Genomic DNA, 22,205 nt, shown 5'->3' on the forward strand with positions numbered 1-22,205 from the left:
TTCCTAGTATAATTTTAAAATTATGTGGTAGTTCTGAGCAAAATAATCTTCGGGTCAAGAAATAAAAACAAAAATTGTTTCCATTTGCGATTTGATTTAATGGATATACCGAATGTGAACCTGAAATGAAGTGATTCTCACCGTTTCTTCCTTTACTGGTCCTTCATTGAAATATTATTGCATTGCCAGGGTGCTCAAAGCTGCACCGTTTGGACCAACTGTGGATTCTCTGAGGGCGGCAAAGGCGGCTTAGGTGGCAGGTGATACTTCCTTGGCTGTCCCAGCAGACTCGCTCATCTCCAGGTGACCCGACCAACTGAGCTATTAAACGGACATTTTCGAGTGGCAATGTTTGATTTGCTTTTTAATTGTTATTGATTCTTCTGTATTCTTAATTTTACTGATCCGGATATCGGTCTAGATAGCGACGGGTGAGCTTCCAGAATATTTCAGGGTAAATAAGCAATTAAAGTACTTGTACCTCGCTTTCCGAGAACTAGAAGTGGATGGCCAAGTACTGCTACTCTAATGAATGCTTCAGGACGACTTATGTCATCCGCAACCAGCTTCACTTGTCGAGTGCGTCCACCGAGTTGTGTCGGCACCTTACTTGCTGACCGTTTTGCCTAATACAAACTCTCACAGTTAGAGACAGGGCAAGACACTTCTAGTTACCCCAAGCTTCACTATTCCTCTCTCTTACACTGACCTTTGAGTATCTCTTTTATCTCCGGTTGCTGTCTCCTGAGCCTTCAAAACAGGAGAAACTCACTCGACAGTGTCCCGACCTCCGACGATAGCAGTAGTTCACGATGCGGTTGTCCCGGGACGCTGCAGCTGTCTCAGCGTTCAGTTTATTGCAATTTGCATCACTCTCTTCAGCGATTACTTTTGACTGTGAGCATGTCGTGGTCGAGGGCAAGTCATTTGATCTGAGCCCTCTCAGCGGGCCTCACTCAGTATCATGGGTTCGACCGCACCCGCCGAGCTTATATAACACTACTTTTACGGTTGATGTATGCAAGCCTCTCAAGCGTACCAAAGGCGTGCCGAAAGATGAAGAGTGCCCCAGCGGAACAAGAGGTATGCTTCCTTGTCCCACACTTTGCACATGCTTTCCCAGTTTCCGTCCCTATCCCCGCCAATATGAGCTTTACTCTCCACATCCAAACAACTACTCTTGTTCCATATATATGCTGAGACAGAGATGAATAGTATGCGGTATTGAGCGCATAATCAACAAGGAAGAAGACAAGGACGTCATTGGCGGTGTGTATCCCATTGCAGGAGACTTCATCCACGAGTCCCGGCCGCTCGACGCACGAGTTACCAGATTAAAATCGTCCACGTCAGACGATGATGCAGACAAGGAAGGAGTTCGGTTAGAATTAAATGGCGGAAAATTTCCATTCAGCAGCCATAGTGGCCGTAAGCAAAAGGCTGTAGTTGAGTTTCTCTGCGATGCGGATCGGACTGGACTAGAATTGGACGAGCCTTCTTCGGACGAGAAGGACAGTAAAAAGGATGAGAAGAAGGACGACGAAGAAGAAGAAAAATCAAAACGGAGCTCTACTGCCGCTGTAGAGAAAGCCGACGACTCTCAGGATGACCTTCCCGACGACGATGAGGATGACGACAAAAATAAGAGCAATGCCAGCTTGCAATTCGTCAGCTACGGCGCGGAACAGGACATTGATGTCTTGTATCTGGAATGGCGGACCAAATATGCCTGCGAGGGTATTAAAAATGGCGATGATAACGATAATAAGGATCAGCCAAAGCAGAAAGGCAGCTGGGGCTTCTTTACTTGGCTCATCATCGTGTAAGTTCCATCTCCCCGCCCCTTGTCGCCTTTCCTACATGTCCTTGTCATCATCCTGGCTTGCTTTCGTGTCACTTTTTCCATTTACGCCTATTCCGTCCTACCGTGCGTATGCTTCATACTAACGCCATTATCTCTTCGAACAGTGTCTTCCTCGGCATTGCAGCATATTTGATTTTTGGTTCCTGGCTAAACTACAACCGTTACGGTGCAAGAGGGTATGTATTCTTTTCTTTTCTTTTCCTTTTTTTTTTTTTTAAATTTTAACTTTTTGTGTCCCGAGATCTTCTTCCTTTCCTGCCTCACCTTTTCTTGTCATTGTCCCAACACCTTTTCGACTCACTATAAACCATGTAACGCTAACACTCTCGTTTCTCGTTCCTAACAGCTGGGATCTTCTACCTCACGGCGATTCTATTCGGGATATCCCCTATCTGCTCAGAGACTGGACACGCCGAGTCATTAGTACAGTCCAAGGAGGCGGTTCGCGGGGCGGCTACAGCGCTGTGTAGATACCTTGATTTTACTTGTCTATTTCTTTTTTTTATTTGTGTCAGAAAGCGTCAGAAAGCCTCATTGAATTTCCCCCACATCCAGAAGCCTCAAACATTACTTATTTTAACCCTTGTTATAATATTCATTTACATTATTCACGGTAGTCCCTGTGTACTTTTCTTCTATTGACCACTACATTATTTGGGCTCCTGTGCTCCTTGTTTTTCTTCCGTTGTCGTTTTCTGTCCGTCGAGGAATTCAGCAAACAAGCAAGCAAGCAAGCATGGTACTGTTGTTGAAGCCATGTTTTTTTGAAGACTTTGTTCTTGTGCCAGATATATATAAACTCAATTCAAATTTGCCATATTGCTTAGCAATAAGTATCCTAATGAGTGATGGTAGTCTCGGCAGCTTTTCACAGGCTTTTCCAATTAGTTTCACTTGCTGTTCAGAGGCAAGTTGGAGAAAAACGAGAAACAGAATACATCAGAACTAGCTGAGAAGAGTTTATTGCGTAGCTTCGTGTGGAATATATTTTTAAGGGACCGGATAACTTTTTTTTTGGATTCATGTGAATATGAATAAGGGGATTGAAATCGACCACTGGAAACGGGTAGGATGATTCGAACAATGAAAAAACCAAAATATCTCATTACCAAACAAAAGTGGGAAGCTGCAACTTAAATATCTGGAACAATTTACCAGAAAGTCGCCATCTTCGCTGCGCTAAGCAGCCTTGATGGCGAATTGCTTGAGATACTCGTAGTCCGCAACATTGGCATCGACGGTCTGGCGGATAATTTTGGCGCCTTCTGGGCCGAACTTCTCGGCCCATTCGGCATCTTCGTCCTTGTTGCTCTGCACCTTCTTCTTCTTCGAAACCCAGTGGGTGTAAATGTCAGCGCGGCTGAGTATTCCATGAGCTGGGAAGAGACGGCAGATATGAAAGATAAAGGCTAAGGGCAAGATAAAAGGGGAAAAGGAAATGGGAGACAAACGTGCAAGCGTGGCTTGAGTTCCTTGCTGTCCAAGGCATCTTCATGGAACCCCTTCCATTTCTCAAATGCCTCCTTGGCAGCCTTCTGATCGTCGTCCGAGTCCCATTTGAGCATGCCAGGATCGTATTTGATACCGACTGATTTGCAATACGCTTCAATGATTCCAGCAGGATTATCAAGCAAATCATCAGCGTCGACGACGCATATTTCGACTTCGCTTTTGGAAGTTGATTCCGCGACGCTGTCGCTATTGGCATTTGACTGTCCTGCAATCTTAGGTCCTATTTGACCGGTGGTGCGGAGGTAGTCAAAAAGGCGACGCAGCTCGTCGTAGCCAGCCTCGCTGGGCATGAAATTGTAGAAGCCGGTGATTTCATCAAGCGGCGGAACGGTACAGCGGTAGTAGCTCGGAATACTACGACGCGGATGGCGAATAAGGAACGTGAAGTGGAACTGCTTCAGGAGCGCTTCGGGCACTACAGTGGGATTTCTGGGCTCGATGACGGTAGCATACGGGTAGGGCGGCACAGTTTTTCCCGTCTGCTTTGCAATAGACGTCGCGTTCGGGTTCGCAGGAGCGCTGGTGGCGATTGAGCTACCATCAACACCGTTCACACCATCAATGTCCTCAGCAGTGCCGACGCCCTTCTTCGGTTGCAGGAGGGATGGCGCAATCGAGGCGGGTTTTGCGTCCGGAGGGAAGATGTAGTGCGCAATATCCTTAATGAAGATGCGCTTGCCCTGCGGAAAAGGTAAGTTGACTGCTCTTCAACGTTGTGCTCGCATCTCAGCTCGCGGCATTGTTGGGGCAATGAGGAGCAGATGCAGCGGCAACAAGAGCAAAACAACAAGCAACGAGCACAACGGCTCAAGGCAACGGAAACCCTTGAAGGATGACCCGAAGGAACAGTTAGAGAACCTAGGTCTCCAAGTACTCCCTCGGTGCGAATTGTTGCATTGGTTTTCTGTGCATATGCAGGAAGACGTGATAAAGGGAAGCACAAGCTCGGGACGGGTGGATTTTGACCATTCGGAATATCAAGGATCTCCAAAATAGCTGTGACCAATAGCAAATAGGAAGGAATGGGGTCAAGGCGTGATCAAACACCATCGCTGAAGGAGGGGTAGATCAAACCTCGGAACCTTCACTATCAATTCGATCGAAGATAGTTTTAAAGGTAGATTGGCCGAAGCCACTCTCTTCTCTAGCTTTCTCATCATGTTCGTATCGGTCACTTAGCCTTTCTGGGCCGTAGTAAAAAGCGTCACCCAGAGGTTCGTGAACAGTTGTCAAGATATCTCGGCGGGTCATAAACACCTAAAAGGATGAGGTTAGTTTTTTTTTAAGAGAACGAGATGTAGCTTGATATACCCGTTCAAATGCGGTGGAACAGGCCCGTGGATGGGTCGCCACAAATATAGGTTTATTGGAAGGAGACATTTTTAAATGTCTGTAGCGAAAATTGTGACCAGCAAGCTATATTCCAAGCTAAGCGGCAACGTCTATTTGTGAACTAGAGTCCTTGAAATAATTCCGAGTGAAGATGGCACTTTTTCAAGCCACTTCAAATGATTCAAGTCGATTGGAAAGATATCGATGGAGATGCAAATTCGGGTACAGGACTGCTTAAAGAAGGATAGAGTTGGGAGGTAGCTCGGAAGGGTCCGGGCAAACACTGATGGAGAGGCAGCTCAGACGACACGTATGAGCATGAGTTCAAAAGATTGTCGGAAGTGGGGGCATTCAATTGATGAGGGGCCCGTGCAAGGCTATAACCATCCAGATGAGAGCTGGAAGAGGGGAGAGTCAAAGTTTGAGAGATTCCCTGCTTGTAATGATGCGTCACTAGGTAGAGAATGGTAGGGGTGTGGGGTTATAGTGTTGGCGTGGATTGTAGTTTGGCTCGACACTGTACAAAGTTTGAAAGGTGAGAAACCCAATTACTTTGCATTTCGGCTGTCTCCGGACATTCATCATTATTATTGGCAAGAATAATGGCAAATTACTGCGCCTACTCCGAATGGCCACTTAATCGCACCAATCGTGTCTCAATACAGTCTATTCATTTGACCGAGGGACAGTTATACTACGTATGGTTGACCTTGGCCAGACGAAGCCACAAACAGAGATAAACTAGGAGAACGAACAAGCCACTCGACTAGTCAGCCACAACGGGGTGCCCTGTGCGTCCACTTTGACACCATTCAGCCTCGGACACTCTGCCATTTTGCTCTGGTGGCCTCAGCCTTTTGGCTCTCGCAGAATGCCCCAGATCGTTGCAAAATCTACCGTACTACTGGCTCGTGTTGCACACAAGGCATCAGAAGTCTTATAGAATCCATCTTTTACTACAAGCCTGAATGGTGTTCATGTTCTTCCTCATTAATGCCTGTAATGAGCAGTGATTGGTGTGATAATCCCAGACTTGGCATTCATACGTCGTGATCCGACAATCCAGAAATGGAACACCACCGGTCTGATCAAAAGAGTATTTGACGACTACCTCGACTTTTTCAGAGACTAAAATTCATGAACGCATATTGGTAACAGCTCTGCCTCTAAATAAGAAATCTGCGAGGGGAAATTATACAAAACAGGAAACTCTGTTAAGAAAAGGAAGTAAAAGGCCAGGAGGCGTGGATATGCCGCAACATGAGTCAAGATAATCTTATCAAATCTAAAATAATCAAATAAATGAAAAACAATTTGATACGGTCGAAGAGGAACTCATGCGACCCAGGTCGGATTTATGCATTTGGGAGATCGCAGGATGGCAAAGGGCGAGTTAGGGTCCAGAGTATTTGGTCCAAATGGCCGCAAACGTGACGACATAAAACTGTGTCGACTTAACTATTCTGAAGGAAGTGTAAAATGCCCAATATTTGAACTGAGTAGTATTCAACCACTTTCTGTCAGCACATTGCCATGAAAGAAGACGACAAAATGAAGTGTCGAGGTGAGAGATCGCGAAGGTCAAGGCTCGCTTACGTAAAGCGCAGTCCTCGGCACTAAGCGAATGCCACACAAATTCTGATCATTCTCCTCCACTCCTCGAATTGCGCCGCCGACACGACAACAAGTTCAGGACGACAGATCGCCCACCATGTGTATGTGCTCGATTTAGACGGCTCGTCGTGAAGCCGTGAAGATGCTATATTCGCTGGGACCAATTCGCTGATGATGTTACAGCTCTCGTATCCGGAGAGAAGTCGAACTTCCAATACATCCTTCGTTTGCTCAACACAAACGTTGATGGCAAGCAGAAGGTTATGTACGCCTTGACCAAGATCAAGGGTGTTGGTCGTCGTTACTCGAACTTGGTCTGCAAGAAGGCCGATGTTGACCTTACCAAGCGGTAAGCAATTACGGATAAGATCAAGCGCGAAATCGCAGATGGACAGTTCAGATACTGATGTCTTTTGGATAGCGCTGGTGAGCTCACCACCGAAGAGCTGGAGCGTATCGTCACCATCATCCAGAACCCCACCCAGTACAAGATCCCTACCTGGTTCCTCAACAGACAGCGCGATATCGTCGATGGCAAGGATGCTCAGGTCTTGGCGAACGGTGTCGACAGCAAGCTCCGTGAGGATCTTGAGAGACTGAAGAAGATCCGCGCTCACCGTGGTCTCCGTCACTACTGGGGTCTCCGTGTCCGTGGTCAGCACTCCAAGACTACTGGTCGGAGAGGCCGTACCGTCGGTGTCTCCAAGAAGAAGGGATAAACAATTCGCCTCACAATGGGTTTGGTTTGCGTGGGGGTTCTGTGGGCGCGTGTCTTCTCATGATGTACTGCAGAAGCTCATGGTTGAGCGCCTTACAAATGGATACTTGTTGTACACAAAAAGTCTTGGTGTCAATTTCGAGTTTTGGGAGCCAATCCGGATGATTTTCATGATGCCCGAAAGATTTTTTATCGCATGCGACTCGATCTTCATTGCCTCGCTCGAACCGAACAACCTTCCACCGATCTCGGATTTAGAGAGGAAGGAAGCGATTCAGCCGTGTTCCACTGGCTGGAGCAGTATTTCTCAATTTCGATCGACAGAAATGATGTCTATCCCATCCCACCCATATACTCAGCACTTTCTCTCTTTCCTGGCTGCATATGTTTGAAAAATGTGCACCTCCACTGGAGCAAAAATGGCTCATCATTTCCCATAATAATCTGATTTTCCCGAATAATTGATCCCAAATTCGTAAACTAATGCTTTTTATATGGATGATTATGCTTCATTGATATCATAGATGCCGAAATTCTAAGGTAATGCAAAACGCCACACCAGTTTTCTTAATCTTCTTTGACCACCGCCATATCTAATACCTCCACTCTGCCCTGGCCTCTTGTTTCGCTGCCGATAAACTGTTCCAGGCCTTTGAAAGCACCTGGGTCTACGAAGCCCACAGCCTCCCACTCGTCACCGAGGGCGTCCTGTGTCTCAATCTGTTCGATGAAGCCGAGAATTCTGTCCTTTACCGTGCCTTTTGCCTTCTCCTCCCCATCCTCGGTGCTCTTTGGCGCCGCCTTCACCATCTGTTTTAAGATACTGGTGGAGCAAGTTACCCGAATCCGCATGCGGGCTCTCTGCACAGGAATTGTCTGGTGGGCAATGAGGGCCTTCATTGCATCCAGTGCCTGTGACTTGGCCGACTTTGTCGTGACCACGCCTGTCCAAGTCGGCATATCCTTGCTCTTGGGCTTGGGCGTGGTAACGTCCTCTTCTCCACTTCCTCCCGGAGTCGCATTTCCCGAGGCTGCGGCCTTGGCATCCTGCTGCGCGTGGGCAGCTTGTGCGCTCAGTTGATCCAGGGCTTTGTCGATCATACCAGGTGTATAAGGGAGTTTGCTCTTTGGATCTATTAATTTTCCAGCAATAATATTGATGACTTCATTGTGCAGTCGTTCAAGCTGCGCGTGCCGTTCCTTTTCACCAACTTGAAGTTCGCCTTTGTTTAATATCTCTAGGATGATTTCGTCGGTCGTCAACTTTGGAAACGACTTCTGCAAGTCCTGCGCCGGTGCGGCTTGACCTTTGCTGACAGAGAGGAAGACAGTAGGAATTTGGAGGACATTGTCAAGATCCTTTTCTCTGTAACCATTCTCAGCGAAACTGGTTGAGATTTTATGATATGTTTTGGCACCTACACGCCAGAGCGCCATTCTAGCACCTTATTCTTGTAGCACGCAATCTCGTAGCGCTTCTTTCCTGTATGTATGTTTGGTTGAACGTGGTGATCGAACGTGATTTTAAAGGACCACACCAACCTTTCTTCATGCGCACGAGCGAGACATTTGTGAGTTTTATTTGATTTGACGGCTATTAAAAGATCAATATACACATCTCTTCGAGTTTTGGTTTTCGAGAGACTTTACCTGATTAATAGGCATCTTGAATCAACAAACCCGGGTAAAGATGGCCACGAAATATTATTATTTTTGCTCCTTCTACTTTCTCCGCCTGCGTTTTGTAAAGATTCTCGACTGACGCACTATTCTGCATCTTTGTTTCCTGTCGCTGCCCTAGCCGGCAAATCCCGTGATAGGACGGCGGATTCTGATACCTACGGGGAGCGATAATGATGGTTGTAGCAGTACCCAGCCACGTATTCGGCGTCACTGTGGAGATGACGCTCCCGATACGGGTAGGTAGCTGCCTGTGACTCCCGCCTATCAATCCGCCAACCGGTCACTTGCCATCCTCTTCCCCCTTCCATCCTCCATCTCTTCCTTGAATCTGTGTTATTTAGATTCATTTTCATCTCATTTCAATAAATCCATCTTTTGTTGGGTCTATTGAACCCTCCAATCGGTTCTCTCCCGCCGTCCTATCTGTTGCGCGGTTGGAGCTCCGTTCAGTGGCGTATCACCCGTTTGCCTGTTCGGTTGCCACAGCTCTCACGTTCGATATCTGTTTATCATTATCATCAGAAGCATCTACTTCACATTCATCATGAAGTTACTTGCCTCGACTCTTTTGCTAGGGGCTGCCTCTGCTGCAGTTGCACCGCAGCAGCAGGTCTTCCAGGCTCCCAAGCCGGCGACTGGAGCTTGGTCCAAGCCTCTCCACTCCCTGCAGGACTCGCTGAAGTCCCTCTCCGCCGAGGCTCGCGCGGCCTGGGATGAGGTTTCTGCACTATTCCCTGAAGCCATTGAGCAAGCTACCTTTTTCTCCTCCCCTAAGCCGCACTCCCGCCGACCCGATCACGAATGGGATTTCGTGATGAGAGGTGAGGATGTCCAGAGCGTCTGGGTCCAGAACTCCAAAGGCGAGAAGGAGAGAGAGGTTGGCGGAAAGCTAGAGAACTATAACTTGCGGACAAAGAAGGTCGATCCGAGTGAGCTCGGCATTGATCCTGGTGTAAAGCAGTACAGTGGTTATCTTGACGACGAAGAGGAGGATAAGCATCTCTTCTACTGTAAGCTACTAAGCATGCACTATTCTAATATAGGAGGAGTTGGTTGCTGACTTGGGAATTAGGGTTCTTTGAGTCTCGGAACGACCCCAAGAAAGACCCCGTTATTCTATGGCTCAACGGTGGTCCCGGATGTTCCTCCCTGACTGGTCTTTTCATGGAGCTTGGACCATCCTCGATTGACGAAAACATCAAGCCTGTCTGGAACCCATACTCTTGGAACAGCAATGCCTCGGTCATTTTCCTTGACCAGCCTGTCAATGTTGGCTTCTCCTATAGTGGTGGCTCCGTCAGCAACACGGTTGCCGCCGGCAAGGACGTGTATGCTCTCCTAACCCTTTTCTTCAAGCAATTCCCCGAGTACGCTCATCAGGACTTCCACATTGCCGGTGAATCGTACGCGGGTCACTACATTCCCGTCTTTGCTTCTGAGATTCTGTCTCACAAGAAGCGCAACATTAACCTGAAATCCGTCCTCATTGGCAACGGTCTTACCGATGGCTTGACCCAATATGAGTACTACAAGCCCATGGGATGTGGAGAGGGCGGCTGGCCCGCTGTTCTGGACGAGGGCACTTGTGCTGCCATGGAGAAGTCTTACCCTCGCTGCGCCAATCTCATCCAGGGCTGCTATGACAGCGGCAGTGTCTGGTCTTGTGTCCCCGCCTCTATCTACTGCAATAATGCTCTGATTGGCCCCTACCAGCGCACTGGACAGAACGTCTATGACGTGCGAGGCAAGTGCGAAGATGGCAACCTTTGCTACAAGCAGCTTGGCTGGATCAGCGACTACCTGAACGAGCCCAAGGTGCAAAAGGCCCTTGGTGCTGAAGTCTCTGGTTACGACAGCTGCAACTTTGACATCAACAGAAACTTCTTGTTCCAGGGAGACTGGATGCAGCCTTTCTTCCGTCTCGTCCCTAGTCTCTTGGAGGAGATTCCTGTCCTCATCTACGCTGTAAGTCTAACTCTCTGACGATTTCCTTCGCGCCGCAAAAGGCTTATACTAATCCTTCTCAGGGTGACGCCGATTACATCTGCAATTGGCTCGGCAACAAGGCCTGGACCGAGGCTCTCGAGTGGCCTGGCAAGGCCGCGTACAACAAGGTTGCCCTCGGCGACCTTTCTCTCTCCGATGACGGCTCCAAGATTGGCCAGGTCAAGTCCAGCGGGAACTTTACCTTTATCCGTCTTCACGCTGGTGGACACATGGTTCCCTTTGACCAGCCCGAGGCCAGCTTGGACATGCTCAACCGCTGGCTTGACGGCGAGTGGGTTGCGTAAGCTCTGACTGTCAATATGTCAAGCTGTCAAGCAAACCTTGAAAGAAGTAGCATTTTTTATATAGATGGTCAATGGCCACGCATTTGTGTAGAATGAAGTCGCTGGAAAGGGTTATTTTTATATAGGATATGTTTAAATTAGTTTAGGAATTGTTACTCTGCATTACCTTTTTTCTCAATATAGCCCAGACTGTCTATTCACGTTTTCCTCATCATCTTATCATCGTAAGAAGATGTGTCTTGATCCATTCAGAAACCCTATGAAAGTATCTTTGGTCGATTGGCATTCGATAATATCGAGGGGATCATTCTGTCCATTGTTGGACAGTGTGTAACATAGGTATCTTAGGTGTAGTCATGCCTCACCGATTCCTCTTCATATCCATGACTTGTCTCCTCCCATGCCAATGTGTATATGTGGTATGATACCTCCCCTACCAAAACAGTTGCCACGTTGTTGCAAAACATGAATTGGGGTATCATCATCATCTTTCTCATTACATTTCTAGTCACTCCTCCTAAGGCGAGACCTTGATATGTGTGGGTAAATACCTCTTGATCATTTGGGTATGCACTTTTGTACACATCTGATCAGAACGAGCATCACGCAATTTCAGAAAAATTTTTCACTTAGCACAAGACATGATCCAAGCAAAACAAAAAAAAATGTCTGATCAATATCTCCCATGTGATACTATTTTCGCTGCTCTGCTATGCTGCTATCCTAACATGAGGTGCCTTTTTTTCTTTCATTCTCTCTTTGCGGTTTGAACAAAATTCTTTAAGACTTAGGCTTCTCCAAAATCTTCTTTCCCACGCTAAAAAAATATTGTCCAGAAAAGATACTTTAACGTCCCTGATTTGTTTGGGCCCCTAGTTTCTACTGACACTGAAACCAAAAGCCAAAAAGTCCTATGACTCACGAATGGAAAGACAGTTGAACTAAAAGAAAAAAGAAAAAAAAAAAAGGGGGGGTGTTGAGGGGGAAAGACGGGGAAATGAAGAAAGTGATAGTAAAAATGTACAAGTGAAAATGACGCTTGTGAGATTGAAAAGACAATGGATGGGCTAATGAATTGGAACGCGCTGATAGGTTTGTATAAATGATGATAATGATGATGACAGAGCTGAATATAATGCAGAGGCATGGTAAAAATAATCACCATCTAAAAATATAGATTTTTCCCCTGAAAATAAGGGAAAGAAACATGATAATGGTGATATCACGAATCTAAATGGTCATGGTATGCTCAAGGCGCACCGCTAAAAACATGTTTATTTTGGCAACGCTCATTCTCCCATGAAAGATCAAGACTCTGCATTCAGGTATTTGTGGTGCTGGAAATGCGGTAAACGCTGGATGTGTGGCAGGATCAAAATGGACGAACAGGTCGAGGAGTCAGGACAAAAGTTATTCAATTGTCGCTTCCCCCTAAGAGAAACAAATCGACGTGAAGGTATACATTGGTATTTGTGGCCAAAAAGACAACAAGAAGCGTTACTTAGAGGCAGAGTACAGATGCAAGGGGTCAAATCATCAGACGACTCAGACAAAAACCGGCGCCTGAACGAGCACTCCCTTGCCACGGATACCAATGGCCATGAAGGGCGAGAAGCGCACTTTTTGGCTTTCATTTGATCCAAAGTTTCCGGCGCCGCCGCCTTCTTTGTCGACAGTAGAGCTGCCTGATGAAGACTGAGATGCGTGGGACGCATTGTTTAGACCAGCATTGGATGTTTGGTACTTGGCTTCGCTCGTTCCTGCAGCTTGTCCTGACGAGGATGAAGGCGAGGAACTGTGCGTCGACTGCTGAGATGACTTTTTATTCATTAGGCCACCAAGGATACCACCCTTCTTTCTCGAAGATGGCGTTTCCCCCTTGAGACTGGCAGATTCTGCATCTGAGGTTCCCGAGTCACGCCGCTGAAGTGGGGTGGACGTCTCGGTGCCGGATGCAGATGCTTTCTCGTTGCCGGCAGCTTCAGAAGCAAGAGCGTCGGCGACGGACGGTGAGCCCTGGAGACTGGGAAGACTCGTTTCGATTCGCATAAGCTCCTGAGTAATAGGATTCCCGGGCATGAAGTATTTTACATAGATATCGCGACTTTCGAGCGGCAAGTTTGAAGCAATTCCAATTGCTAATTCAATAATCATCGAGATGCCACCTTCAAGGCCTGGTGGCGGTGGGTCATTTAGATTCATTTGGAGGCTGGCCGTCAGCTTCTCGACAAGCGACGTCGTGAGTTGGGCTTTGTAATCAATCGCAGGTGCATTCAAGCTTTCCCGAAGCCCGTCGATCGTGGCGAAACGCCAGTTAGCGATCCTGGAGGTGATTGCTTCTTCCTCTTCTTTGCTGTGAGCCGGCGGAGCAAAACGCCAAAGGTTCTTCTCGATGATCTTGAGTTGCGTTGAGAGAGAAGGTTCAATAGCAGGATGGAAGTGTCGATCAAAGACCTCGTTGTAGATCCAGTGCGAAATGAATGTTCGTCCGATTGTGGTCATTTCCTTAGTTCCCGTCCGGATCGCATCCTGGCTAACCACAGGCTGGAGCCACGGTGGGATCAACTTCCAGTCCTTGCGAATGTTGAAGGAAAAGTTATTGATAGCGCCGTCCAGACGATTGAACCTGGTTGCATATTCGTTGTCGTCTAAAGAGGTCCGGGATAGCGACATTCGCTGGTTAGCAATGACATTCTGCAGCTGCTGAATTTGAACGCCTCGGTCGAAAAACAATTTCTTCACTTTGAGATATTTCGCCTCTGCATCAACGACTATCAGCAGCTGGCCCCCAATACTCTTCTGGAAGCGGCATGAAATTTAACTTACGTAGCTCAGCATGGCGGTCGGCAAGCTGTGCAACGTCGCCATTACCGCCGTCGTTGGATCTACTCTGAGCTGCTTCTCGTCCTTGCTCATTTGTAACCTGTTGCTGTACGGTGCCCCGGAAAATTTGGCCCTGTGGCGCTGGAGTGGACGGTGTTCCGAATGGAGATAGGCCAGGTGTCGGTGGTTGGCTCACTCCTTGGCTACCCTGAGGGAAAGGTTGGAGATTGGAATTCTCTTTTGTCTGTCCGCTTTGCATGTTTGGTAAGCTCAATTCGGGAGACTGTCGAGACTGTGGGGGTAACCCAGTTGGAGGCCCAGGCTGTTGATGCAAAGGTTGCGTCGCTAGTTGAGGGTCGTAGGCTTGGTATTGTTGGAGTTGCGAGCGGTGCCTATTCAAGATAATGTCTTGTCGTTGTTGGTACGCCGGTGATTCTGTACGATGTGGATTGTGTGTTTGTGTGTTTGATAAGGTAGATTGAAAGGAGGCTTGACGGTGCTGCTGCGGCAGGTCTTGCTGGTATTGAAGTTGTCTATACCTTTCTGGGGAGTCTGGCGTGCTGTGTTCTCGGGGTTGCTGTCGTTGTTGGTCTTGATATGCTTGCTCGGTATCTAGCCGGGGCGGCTGCTGTCTATAAAATCCTTGGTTGGCGTAATCTTCGTTTGAAGGGGGGAGTTGCAATTGTGGGGGTTTTGTTAGATAGTGATCGAGGTCTTCGTGTTCGTCTACCTCGCCAGGAGCGGGAAGTCGAGATGAGGCTCTAGGTGGAATCCGAGCTTGCTGAAGTTTAAAAGGGCCAGAATCAATTTGAGGCGATCGCCCGTCTCTTCGTCGAAGAGACACAGACCGCCCGAGAGCTGTGTTGTGATGGCTCGGGGTTGAGGTTTGGCCCTGTCGAAACTGGTCTCCCCCAATCAATGGGGAACTCTCCTTGGACGAGGATGCGGATGAGGAGTGATGACCGAGGCCAAAGAAGGATCTTTTTGACCGTTTCTGTTCTGTGGGATGCGTGGAGCTATCCGGGTCTTGGGTTGACCGAGAAAAAGGGTCCTCGGCCGCAGACAAGGAAAGATCTTTGTAGCTGGCACGAGAGTACCGTTGACTCTGTGACCGTGTGGGTAAAGCGGTCCGCGGGGTTCGTTCAATATAGTCAGACGTCTGCAGAAGGTCAAATTCTGCGGATGTAGGGCTTGGATTTGGAAAAGTATTGGGCAGAGGTGATCGAGGGCCCAGCTGTGGGAAGCCAGGCGACCAGCGTGCAGGTGCCGCGTCTGACTCGGGCGGAAGCGTTTGGCGGAGCTGATCGTCGTCGTCGCCTCTTTCTGGTTGCCCGGTCAGGGAAGCCTGGGAACGGTTGGATTTGAACAGGGAGAATTTCGAGGGCATTGATCTGGTATCGACCGGCGAGTTGAACGTCGGGGCTTCAAGCCGATGTCACAGAAAGATCAAAAGGGGTAAGATGGGCGGGGTTGCTTGATTCTTGTCTTTTTGTGTGTTGAATGGGAGAGGGGCGTTGTATCCTCCCTGTAGCACCGTCCAAGCGCGCGCATGGCAGAGACATGTCCAGCCCCAGGATCATCTCCCGTTTGGGTAACAAGGCAACAAAGCCTCTGTTGATGTCTTCGATGCGCCAAATCATATTCATGGCCGATACGACGGAGCTAAATTAAGCTGGCGATTATCATTTTCGTGCACTTATTATGAATTGATTGCAATGGATTCTTAGCCGTTTTCTGGTGTCGGTGCTAACAAATGGTTCTGCATCCGCTCTTCTCCTCACCTTCTTCTTTTATAATTATTAAATTTCATTTGAAAAGATTTATTTTCATTTACCCTAATTTTCTTTTCTTTTCCTTCCTTCGTGTGCAATGAAGGCGATTACGAGAATCCATAATCACAGCACACCTTCCTATAATAATATCCGCACGCGACAGATGGGCAAGAGTCTCAGACCAGAGTGATAACGATGACTGACAGGCGAAAAAGCACTGTTGCAAATGAACAACTCATTATTGACCAGAACCTGCCGGACAAGGATCCCGAGCACATCCAAAAGTTCAGGCAAAATTGGGAGACTGCAAATGAAAAGACACACAAGCATCATGTGCAACCCAGTGTCAATGACGGTGTGTATACACATTGCTGTACAATATGTGCGCTGGTATGGCCAATATACAATTTCAATATGTGCATAGTAAAGGTCAATCCCTCTCACGCAAAAGTCGATGACAAACACCAAGCCCAATATCCACACGTGAAAAAGCTTCCAGAACTCCATATTGACAACATAAAAAGAGCACGGTCCTTAAGAGCGGTCGCGAGCATCCTTGAAATCTATCCAACGGAACCAGTATTTGTTCACAAAAAAAAAACCCCCCAAGTACTTTTGTAGAGGTATCATAAATAACAATCGTTCCGCTGAAACTGTTTTGCAGATCTGTTTTGGTAGGAAATCGCATTCATAAAATTTCTGACGCCGGGCATTAAAGGTTGGCTCCTGTCGCTCCCGAGGCAACCATATTAGTATTCTTGAGAGCGGTGTTTAACTGGTCGCCTGAAAACGCTTGCTGGTCATTGGCTTCGCTGACAGGTTTCGCTGGGTTGGTCTCTGGATGTTTGGAGACGCTTGCTCCGTTAACAGCTGTTTGAGGGAGGCCAATGGGGCCTTTTTTGGCTACCTCTGCCGGAGCGGATGGCTGATCTTTGGGTTGTTCTTCTTTACTATCAGTATTGGGCTATTATTCGTGGCAAAGAGTAGGTTTGCCCCTTACCTTTGTTCTGGCTCTCCTCGGCCACCTGCTCGGAATTACTTCGTCGTGACATAACCAAAGATCTCCTCCCGGCTTGGAAGCTCGGACGAGGGCTTGGACGAGGACTTGGGCGAGGGCTGGGTACACGTGAGCCAAATGGGCTGTATTGGCCTTGGTCACTCATGCGGCGATTGAAGGCGCCGGCAAAGGTAAAGGCTCGAAGCTTGTCATGATGCTCTTTATTATATGGGGAGACATATTTCGGACGAGGCATTGGCTCTTCCTTCTCTGATCGAGAGGTGATTTTCTTTAAGAAAGAAGTGCTGCCACTGGTCGAGCCATTCTCCGAGTCTGATGAAGGGCGCCCGAGCGCTTTTCGCACCCGCTCTCGAAGAGGCATTTGGGCTCTGATGAGATGTTATTCTGGAGGCAGCAAAATAAATTTTGACCCAGTATACAGCCCGAAAATAACTGTGAAAGCCGGGGTCAGGATAATGAAATTGAACGGCTAGAGAGGAGGTGAGCAAGTTTGTTTTGTTGGGTGTTTGGGGAACTTGAGGGTAGTCTCGTGGGGAGCTTTAAATTTCAATGGAAGAGGCCAAGCCTAAAATGCGCCGCTGGTCGAGTGGGAGCGCGGTCTGGAAGGGCCGAGTCTTGAGAAAGGTGCTCTGGCTCGAGAGACAGTCGATTTCCGGGGAGGAATCGGACGGCAATAGTGACGGCGGTCAACTAATGCTGCGAGTATTATACTACGGGACCAGACTGGCTTGTCTTTTGTTTCCACTTTATTCTCTTCACCCTCGGCCCAAGATGCCGGGACAATTGATAAATATCGATACTCCTAAAATCATGTCCTTTCCTACTTACACGCTTTCAAGCTCTTCTACAACATCACCCACCTGTGCCTCTTCTCTCTCCACTTTCTCCATCTTTTCCCCCTCCGACCTCAACACAAATTCAGTCAAGCTCGATCGGATGACTCAGCACCCGTCGAACGGATCATGTCGATGCCAAGGAACTTGCGTCATGTCCGAGATCAGAGGTACTTGCGGCTTTGTCGTGTTTTCCTCCACCTGCTCCCATATTCAAGTATAATGACAGATTTTTGATATCGAAAAGCTATAACAGTATAGTCGCCCGTATAAATTGTTTGCAGTGAAGCTGTCATTCCTTTTGACATTGTGTTTGCTGCATCGCGGAGGATCTTCAAGAGACGGGGAAGTGACGGAACGGAGCAAGAGTACCGATACCCACCGACATCCAAAATCTGGGGAACAAGGAAGGGAAACGCCACCAAAAAGCCAAGCGGAAGCCAAAGTAAGGAGATGATGGCATGTTCGTCCGGATCGCCCTGCCTCGTGGGGGAGAGGGAAGGGCAATGGGACTTGCGATCCAGCTGGCTAAACCACTGCCTATTGTCCGTTTTGTCCGTCGCCCCGTCCTACCCGCGTTTGGAAGGGCTTGACGTCTTCCACTTCGGCGCGTTTCAATTCGTCTGACGTAGCTGTGATTCAACTAAGCTCAATCCCTCGTTCACTCGTCCTCTTTCATAACATTTTCAATCGTTCATTGATATTTTCTAAAGATTTGAGATTGGCGAATTATCAGATGAGCAGTAGCTTCAATCATCGCATAGCATGGCCCCTCTGTAGAAGTTCAAAATTAGACGGTTACGAACATTTGTCGTTGTCTTATTAGAGGAGCTTTCGCGGACACAAGTCATTGTTATTGAGACCCTCAGTAGCAGCACAATGCATCTGCTTGTATGACAAGTTTTTAGCAAAAGAACTTTGGGCACGTGAATTTCCAAATTCTTGAAAATGAAAAAAAAAAAATCCCTGAAATGCATCGGAACGACGCCAAAGTGCGAAACTGGATTAGGTATTTGAAAAGAGTCCCTTACACGGTGCAGATCCTGTCCGATCATACCCTCCAACAGGTTAAGCGCCAACAGATCCTGTCGATTTGAAGCAGTGAGGAAACCAAGCCGGTGCCGTTTAGTCTGTGCACACAGTCATTCATCAAAGCTTGATTGAAGGAAAGAGGGTTTCCTAGACTCTGAGAAAGTGGCAGGTGACGCCACATGATCTCATCGACCCCCAAATCTGTAAACAAACTTGTATGTGAACCTGTTCAGTGTGACCCTTCCTAATCCTCATCGATGGCGCCAAACCAAATGCACGCAAGAGTCAACCTCGCTCTGACCTTTAATATCTTCTCCAACCCCCCTCTTATTGCCTACCAGCTTCAACCATTATACCCTCAATCTTAATACATCGCTCTATAAGACAACGCCCAACCTTTCACAATACATCTTCTTCCTTCAGCCACACTTGAATACACTTTGCACTCTACTGAGCTCTTTTAGCCATTGACTTTCGCATGTACTTTATTCAATAATCTTCGTGACGTATTCAGCAATGGAGACTCTCAGAAATATCATGTATGTTTTCCTCATAGATTTTGCAACTCAATCTTACCTCTCGATGCTAATCATTGGTCCGACAGCAATCCGGGGAAGGACAAGGATGATGAGATCATGTATGGCAGCGGTACAAAAGCTACCGTCAGCCATATCGAGAGAGCACCACAGACGACTACAACTCCACCTCAACGACCTGCAGAAGCCGATCAGCGGACTGAGGCCGATCGACCACTTGAAACTGCTACCGGCCCAAGGTCATCCGACGTAGAAAACAAAGCTGTCTCAGATGTGGGCTCAGGCCGCAACGTCCCTCCACAGACCCGGCCAGAGCCAAGAGACAGCACTACAGACCAAGGTAATTCTTTCGCCTCTCGCCCTGCTACACAGAGGATGCTGCCAGATGATGATGCAAGCACGGCAAGCATCAAGTCTGGGATTGCAGGGCGACCGCCTCGATCTACGCTGACTGGCTCCGCAGCCACTGGGAGCAATCTCACTGCAGATACCAATCAGCCAAGCAAGACAATTGGCACGGAGGGCAGGGGAACCGAACGTGCATTCCCATTGAGTGGAAGCACCACCAATGAGCCCACTTCGACAACAGACACTGCTCAACGAGACCAATCTCATAAGGAACATAAGGAACGTAACGCCGGTTCTGGTGGGGGCATACTTTCCTTCCTGTATCGACATGAGCATGGTGGTCACGGTCATCGTTTCGAAGGAGATCCATGTGGGCCGGAAACTGCGAAACAGAGCGAGGGACTCTTTGCACCCGGGCCTCATGCTACCGACACCGCTAACAGGCTCGATCCCCAGCTTTCCAGCGGTCAGGCTCGGCAGGGAACAGGCGTTTCAGAAGGCGCAATTCCCGCGACTGAATCTGGTCAGGAAAGCAAGCATCACTATGGCCGTGATGCTGCCATGGCCGGTGCTGGTGCCGCAGCAGCTGGGGGTGCATATAAAGCGGGCCATCAAGACCCTTCGACCACAACCGGCCCCGCGTCCAAGACGATTGGTCCCCACGTGTCAAACATAGCAAATGTGGCCGACCCGCGTGTCCAGCCTGATCCAGCCAAGATGAAAGGAGAACACACGAGTGCTGGTGTGACCCCCGGTTCAGAGTCCAAAGAAACTCATCCACATGAAAAGGAGCAGGGTGGTCATCATTTTGGCCGTGATGCAGCATTGGTGGGCACAGGAGCTGCTGTCGCAGGTGGCACTTACGAGGCTGGTCATCAAGACCCCTCGACAACTACCGGACCTGCCTCCAATACCATAGGCCCGCACAGCTCCGATGTTGCAAACGTAGCCGATCCTCGTGTACAGCCTGATCCGGCGAAGATGAAGGGTGAATACGCCGGAGGACCAAAAGGCCCCCACGCATATGCCGGGAACGAAGGTGCCACCACTGCCGCGGGAGATACTTACAGAGCCGGCGATGCGGATCCTTCGATGACGACTGGTCCTGCCTCTAAAACCCATGGACGTCATAGCTCAAACTGGGCAAATATATTGGATCCCCGTGTTCTGCCGGACCCTCAGAAGATGAAGGGCAAGAATGCAGGTGCTAACGAAGAAAACCCATACAGCCGCACGCCGGTTGATAGCCGAGTAGACTATGACAATAAAGCTGCCCAAAGGAACGAGCCTGGTGAGACTCACCACGATCGGGATGCGGCCGCTGTCGGGGGTGCCGCTGCTGGCGCCACGGCGGCCCACGAGTTCTCCAAGCACGACGCTGAGAAGGCGGAAAAACAACGGCTTAAGGATAAGGAAAAATACGAAAAGCAAATGGCGAAAGAAGAGAAGCATCGCGAAAAGGAACTTCAGAAGGCTCATAAGCACGACGCAGAGAAAACTCAGAAGCACATGACGAAGGAAGAAAAGCACCATGAACCAGAGGAGGAGAAGCATGGGAGGAGAAGATCGATTCTTGGCTTCTTCAAGCGCGACAAGACCGACGACGAGTTGAAGCAGGAGGAAGCCGAGCGCAAGGAGCATGAGCGTACTGGTGCCGAAGTTGCGGGTGCTGCTGGTGTGACTACTGGTGCCGGTATGGCTGCTCGTGAGCATGAGCAGAATGAGGGCAGAAATCGCCTGCACAAAGAGCCACCTACTGGATATACTACGCAGGAAAAGAGAACAAGCCCCAATGAGGCCGACCAGCAGACTACTCCGGCTACTGGCGCCTCTCAAACTGCAACCGCCACTGCCACTGGTCCCGGTGCCGGTGCCGCGGCCTCAAAAGCATCTGGCGCTACTGGTTCTGAAGGGGCAGAGCAGGAAGGAATCGTCAAGGAGCCCTATACCGGCCTTCCCATGAATGTGGGTAAGTACGGCACAACTGGCACCGGTGGAACCGATGCTGGGAACGTTGCTGGCGCTGAGCGGACGACCGATGCCCGCCAGTTTGGCGCCGAACCATCCGCGAAACCCGCGGAAGAGAAAAGAGAGGATAAAATTGTCACGGAGCCTTATACCGGTCTCCCCATGAATATTGGCAAATACGGCACCACTGGTGCTGGGGGCGTGGACGCCGGCCCCTTCCCTGGCGCTGAGCGGACTGAAGATGTCCGTGCCCTTGGAGTCGAGCCTCCTGCACCTCAGGGAGAAGAGTCCAGAGAAGATAAATTTGTCAATGAACCGCATACCGAACGGCCAATGAACGTCGGCAAGAATGGCACCACTGGGGCTGGAGGTGTCGACGCGGGCCCGTTCCCCCGTGCAGAGCGCACTGAAGAAGAGCGCACTGAAAATGTCCGAAACCTTGGTGTCGAAGCTCCCTCGTCCACTACCGGTGCGTCTGGAGCCGCCGGAACTGGTAGTACCTCTGGTGCTTACCGGATGCCCGGCGCTTATGAAACGCAGGACTAGGGTCCCAGAGACTCCAGCTGGATCATCTTTTCTCTCATTTATTGTCCATTGTAAATTGCGTTTTCCCATTTACCTATTTTATTGACTTAATTGTCCACTCACAAGTGTATGGTTTCAATTGCGCTCCTAACGAAAATCTTTGACTGTTGTCCTCTCTTTTCCTCTTTTCTTATTTAATTTCCCGGGCGCTGAATGGCATGCTTCAGGTTAGTTTATCTCAGCCTTATCATGAGGACAAAGACCGAAATCAATGACGTCGTGGAGACTTAATGGGTGACGGGACGATTGAGCGTCAGGCAAAGTGAGCAAGGCTTG

The 22,205-nt window shown here is 48.8% G+C and overlaps 9 protein-coding genes across 9 annotated transcripts; 5 read left to right on the forward strand and 4 right to left on the reverse strand.

Annotated features, from left to right (window-relative positions):
* The first annotated feature begins 382 nt into the window (after nt 1-382).
* L228DRAFT_244964 (hypothetical protein) lies at nt 383-2,683 on the forward strand. Its single transcript, XM_018332052.1, has 4 exons — nt 383-1,083; nt 1,216-1,822; nt 1,969-2,040; nt 2,211-2,683. Exons 1-4 carry the CDS (start codon nt 813-815, stop codon nt 2,332-2,334), a joined length of 1,074 nt encoding a protein of 357 aa, XP_018189645.1. The 5' UTR covers nt 383-812; the 3' UTR covers nt 2,335-2,683.
* A 360-nt stretch (nt 2,684-3,043) lies between these two features.
* On the reverse strand, nt 3,044-4,756 carry L228DRAFT_237054 (hypothetical protein; the record flags this gene model as incomplete). Its single annotated transcript, XM_018330893.1, has 4 exons — nt 3,044-3,190; nt 3,316-4,056; nt 4,451-4,633; nt 4,688-4,756. 4 exons carry the CDS (start codon nt 4,754-4,756, stop codon nt 3,044-3,046), a joined length of 1,140 nt encoding a protein of 379 aa, XP_018189646.1.
* A 1,612-nt stretch (nt 4,757-6,368) lies between these two features.
* L228DRAFT_255380 (ribosomal protein S13) lies at nt 6,369-7,509 on the forward strand. The gene is made up of 3 exons (XM_018333886.1): nt 6,369-6,423; nt 6,506-6,671; nt 6,744-7,509. Exons 1-3 carry the CDS (start codon nt 6,420-6,422, stop codon nt 7,039-7,041), a joined length of 468 nt encoding a protein of 155 aa, XP_018189647.1. The 5' UTR covers nt 6,369-6,419; the 3' UTR covers nt 7,042-7,509.
* Nucleotides 7,474-8,768, reverse strand: L228DRAFT_255381 (Shwachman-Bodian-diamond syndrome protein). The gene is made up of 4 exons (XM_018333887.1): nt 8,691-8,768; nt 8,583-8,634; nt 8,463-8,523; nt 7,474-8,406 (listed from the first exon to the last, which is right to left on the reverse strand). Exons 1-4 carry the CDS (start codon nt 8,703-8,705, stop codon nt 7,608-7,610), a joined length of 927 nt encoding a protein of 308 aa, XP_018189648.1. The 5' UTR covers nt 8,706-8,768; the 3' UTR covers nt 7,474-7,607.
* Nucleotides 8,769-8,979: 211 nt separating this feature from the next.
* On the forward strand, nt 8,980-11,413 carry L228DRAFT_244969 (carboxypeptidase Y-like protein A). The gene is made up of 3 exons (XM_018332053.1): nt 8,980-9,733; nt 9,796-10,688; nt 10,751-11,413. The coding sequence occupies exons 1-3, from the start codon at nt 9,268-9,270 to the stop codon at nt 11,012-11,014; spliced, it is 1,623 nt and encodes a 540-aa protein (XP_018189649.1). The 5' UTR covers nt 8,980-9,267; the 3' UTR covers nt 11,015-11,413.
* A 1,146-nt stretch (nt 11,414-12,559) lies between these two features.
* L228DRAFT_266455 (hypothetical protein) lies at nt 12,560-15,224 on the reverse strand (the record flags this gene model as incomplete). The annotated part of the gene is made up of 2 exons (XM_018334860.1): nt 12,560-13,773; nt 13,841-15,224. 2 exons carry the CDS (start codon nt 15,222-15,224, stop codon nt 12,560-12,562), a joined length of 2,598 nt encoding a protein of 865 aa, XP_018189650.1.
* Nucleotides 15,225-16,321: 1,097 nt separating this feature from the next.
* On the reverse strand, nt 16,322-16,988 carry L228DRAFT_266456 (hypothetical protein; the record flags this gene model as incomplete). Its single annotated transcript, XM_018334861.1, has 2 exons — nt 16,322-16,551; nt 16,610-16,988. The coding sequence occupies 2 exons, from the start codon at nt 16,986-16,988 to the stop codon at nt 16,322-16,324; spliced, it is 609 nt and encodes a 202-aa protein (XP_018189651.1).
* A 94-nt stretch (nt 16,989-17,082) lies between these two features.
* On the forward strand, nt 17,083-17,846 carry L228DRAFT_89155 (hypothetical protein). The gene has a single exon (XM_018336939.1). It carries the CDS (start codon nt 17,177-17,179, stop codon nt 17,681-17,683), a length of 507 nt encoding a protein of 168 aa, XP_018189652.1. The 5' UTR covers nt 17,083-17,176; the 3' UTR covers nt 17,684-17,846.
* Nucleotides 17,847-19,008: 1,162 nt separating this feature from the next.
* Nucleotides 19,009-21,890, forward strand: L228DRAFT_237060 (hypothetical protein; the record flags this gene model as incomplete). The annotated part of the gene is made up of 2 exons (XM_018330894.1): nt 19,009-19,031; nt 19,097-21,890. 2 exons carry the CDS (start codon nt 19,009-19,011, stop codon nt 21,888-21,890), a joined length of 2,817 nt encoding a protein of 938 aa, XP_018189653.1.
* Nucleotides 21,891-22,205: the final 315 nt, after the last annotated feature.

The sequence above is a fragment of the Xylona heveae genome (assembly GCF_001619985.1).
Source record: "Xylona heveae TC161 unplaced genomic scaffold L228scaffold_3, whole genome shotgun sequence".
In the NCBI taxonomy this organism is placed as follows: domain Eukaryota; kingdom Fungi; phylum Ascomycota; class Xylonomycetes; order Xylonales; family Xylonaceae; genus Xylona; species Xylona heveae.

Excerpts from the sequence above, each read along its gene's own strand:
- L228DRAFT_89155 (XM_018336939.1), top strand. The coding sequence starts at position 17,177 with ATGGAAGAGGCCAAGCCTAAAATGCGCCGCTGGTCGAGTGGGAGCGCG.
- L228DRAFT_255380 (XM_018333886.1), top strand. Across the intron at positions 6,672-6,743 it reads GATGTTGACCTTACCAAGCG|CGCTGGTGAGCTCACCACCG; the intron begins GTAAGCAATTAC and ends TCTTTTGGATAG.
- L228DRAFT_244969 (XM_018332053.1), top strand. The coding sequence starts at position 9,268 with ATGAAGTTACTTGCCTCGACTCTTTTGCTAGGGGCTGCCTCTGCTGCA. Across the intron at positions 9,734-9,795 it reads GGATAAGCATCTCTTCTACT|GGTTCTTTGAGTCTCGGAAC; the intron begins GTAAGCTACTAA and ends CTTGGGAATTAG. Across the intron at positions 10,689-10,750 it reads TTCCTGTCCTCATCTACGCT|GGTGACGCCGATTACATCTG; the intron begins GTAAGTCTAACT and ends AATCCTTCTCAG.
- L228DRAFT_244964 (XM_018332052.1), top strand. The coding sequence starts at position 813 with ATGCGGTTGTCCCGGGACGCTGCAGCTGTCTCAGCGTTCAGTTTATTG. Across the intron at positions 1,823-1,968 it reads TTTACTTGGCTCATCATCGT|TGTCTTCCTCGGCATTGCAG; the intron begins GTAAGTTCCATC and ends CTCTTCGAACAG. Across the intron at positions 2,041-2,210 it reads AACCGTTACGGTGCAAGAGG|CTGGGATCTTCTACCTCACG; the intron begins GTATGTATTCTT and ends CGTTCCTAACAG.
- L228DRAFT_255381 (XM_018333887.1), bottom strand. Across the intron at positions 8,524-8,582 it reads GCTCGTGCGCATGAAGAAAG|GAAAGAAGCGCTACGAGATT; the intron begins GTTGGTGTGGTC and ends ACATACATACAG. Across the intron at positions 8,407-8,462 it reads CTAGAATGGCGCTCTGGCGT|AGAAAAGGATCTTGACAATG; the intron begins GTAGGTGCCAAA and ends GAATGGTTACAG.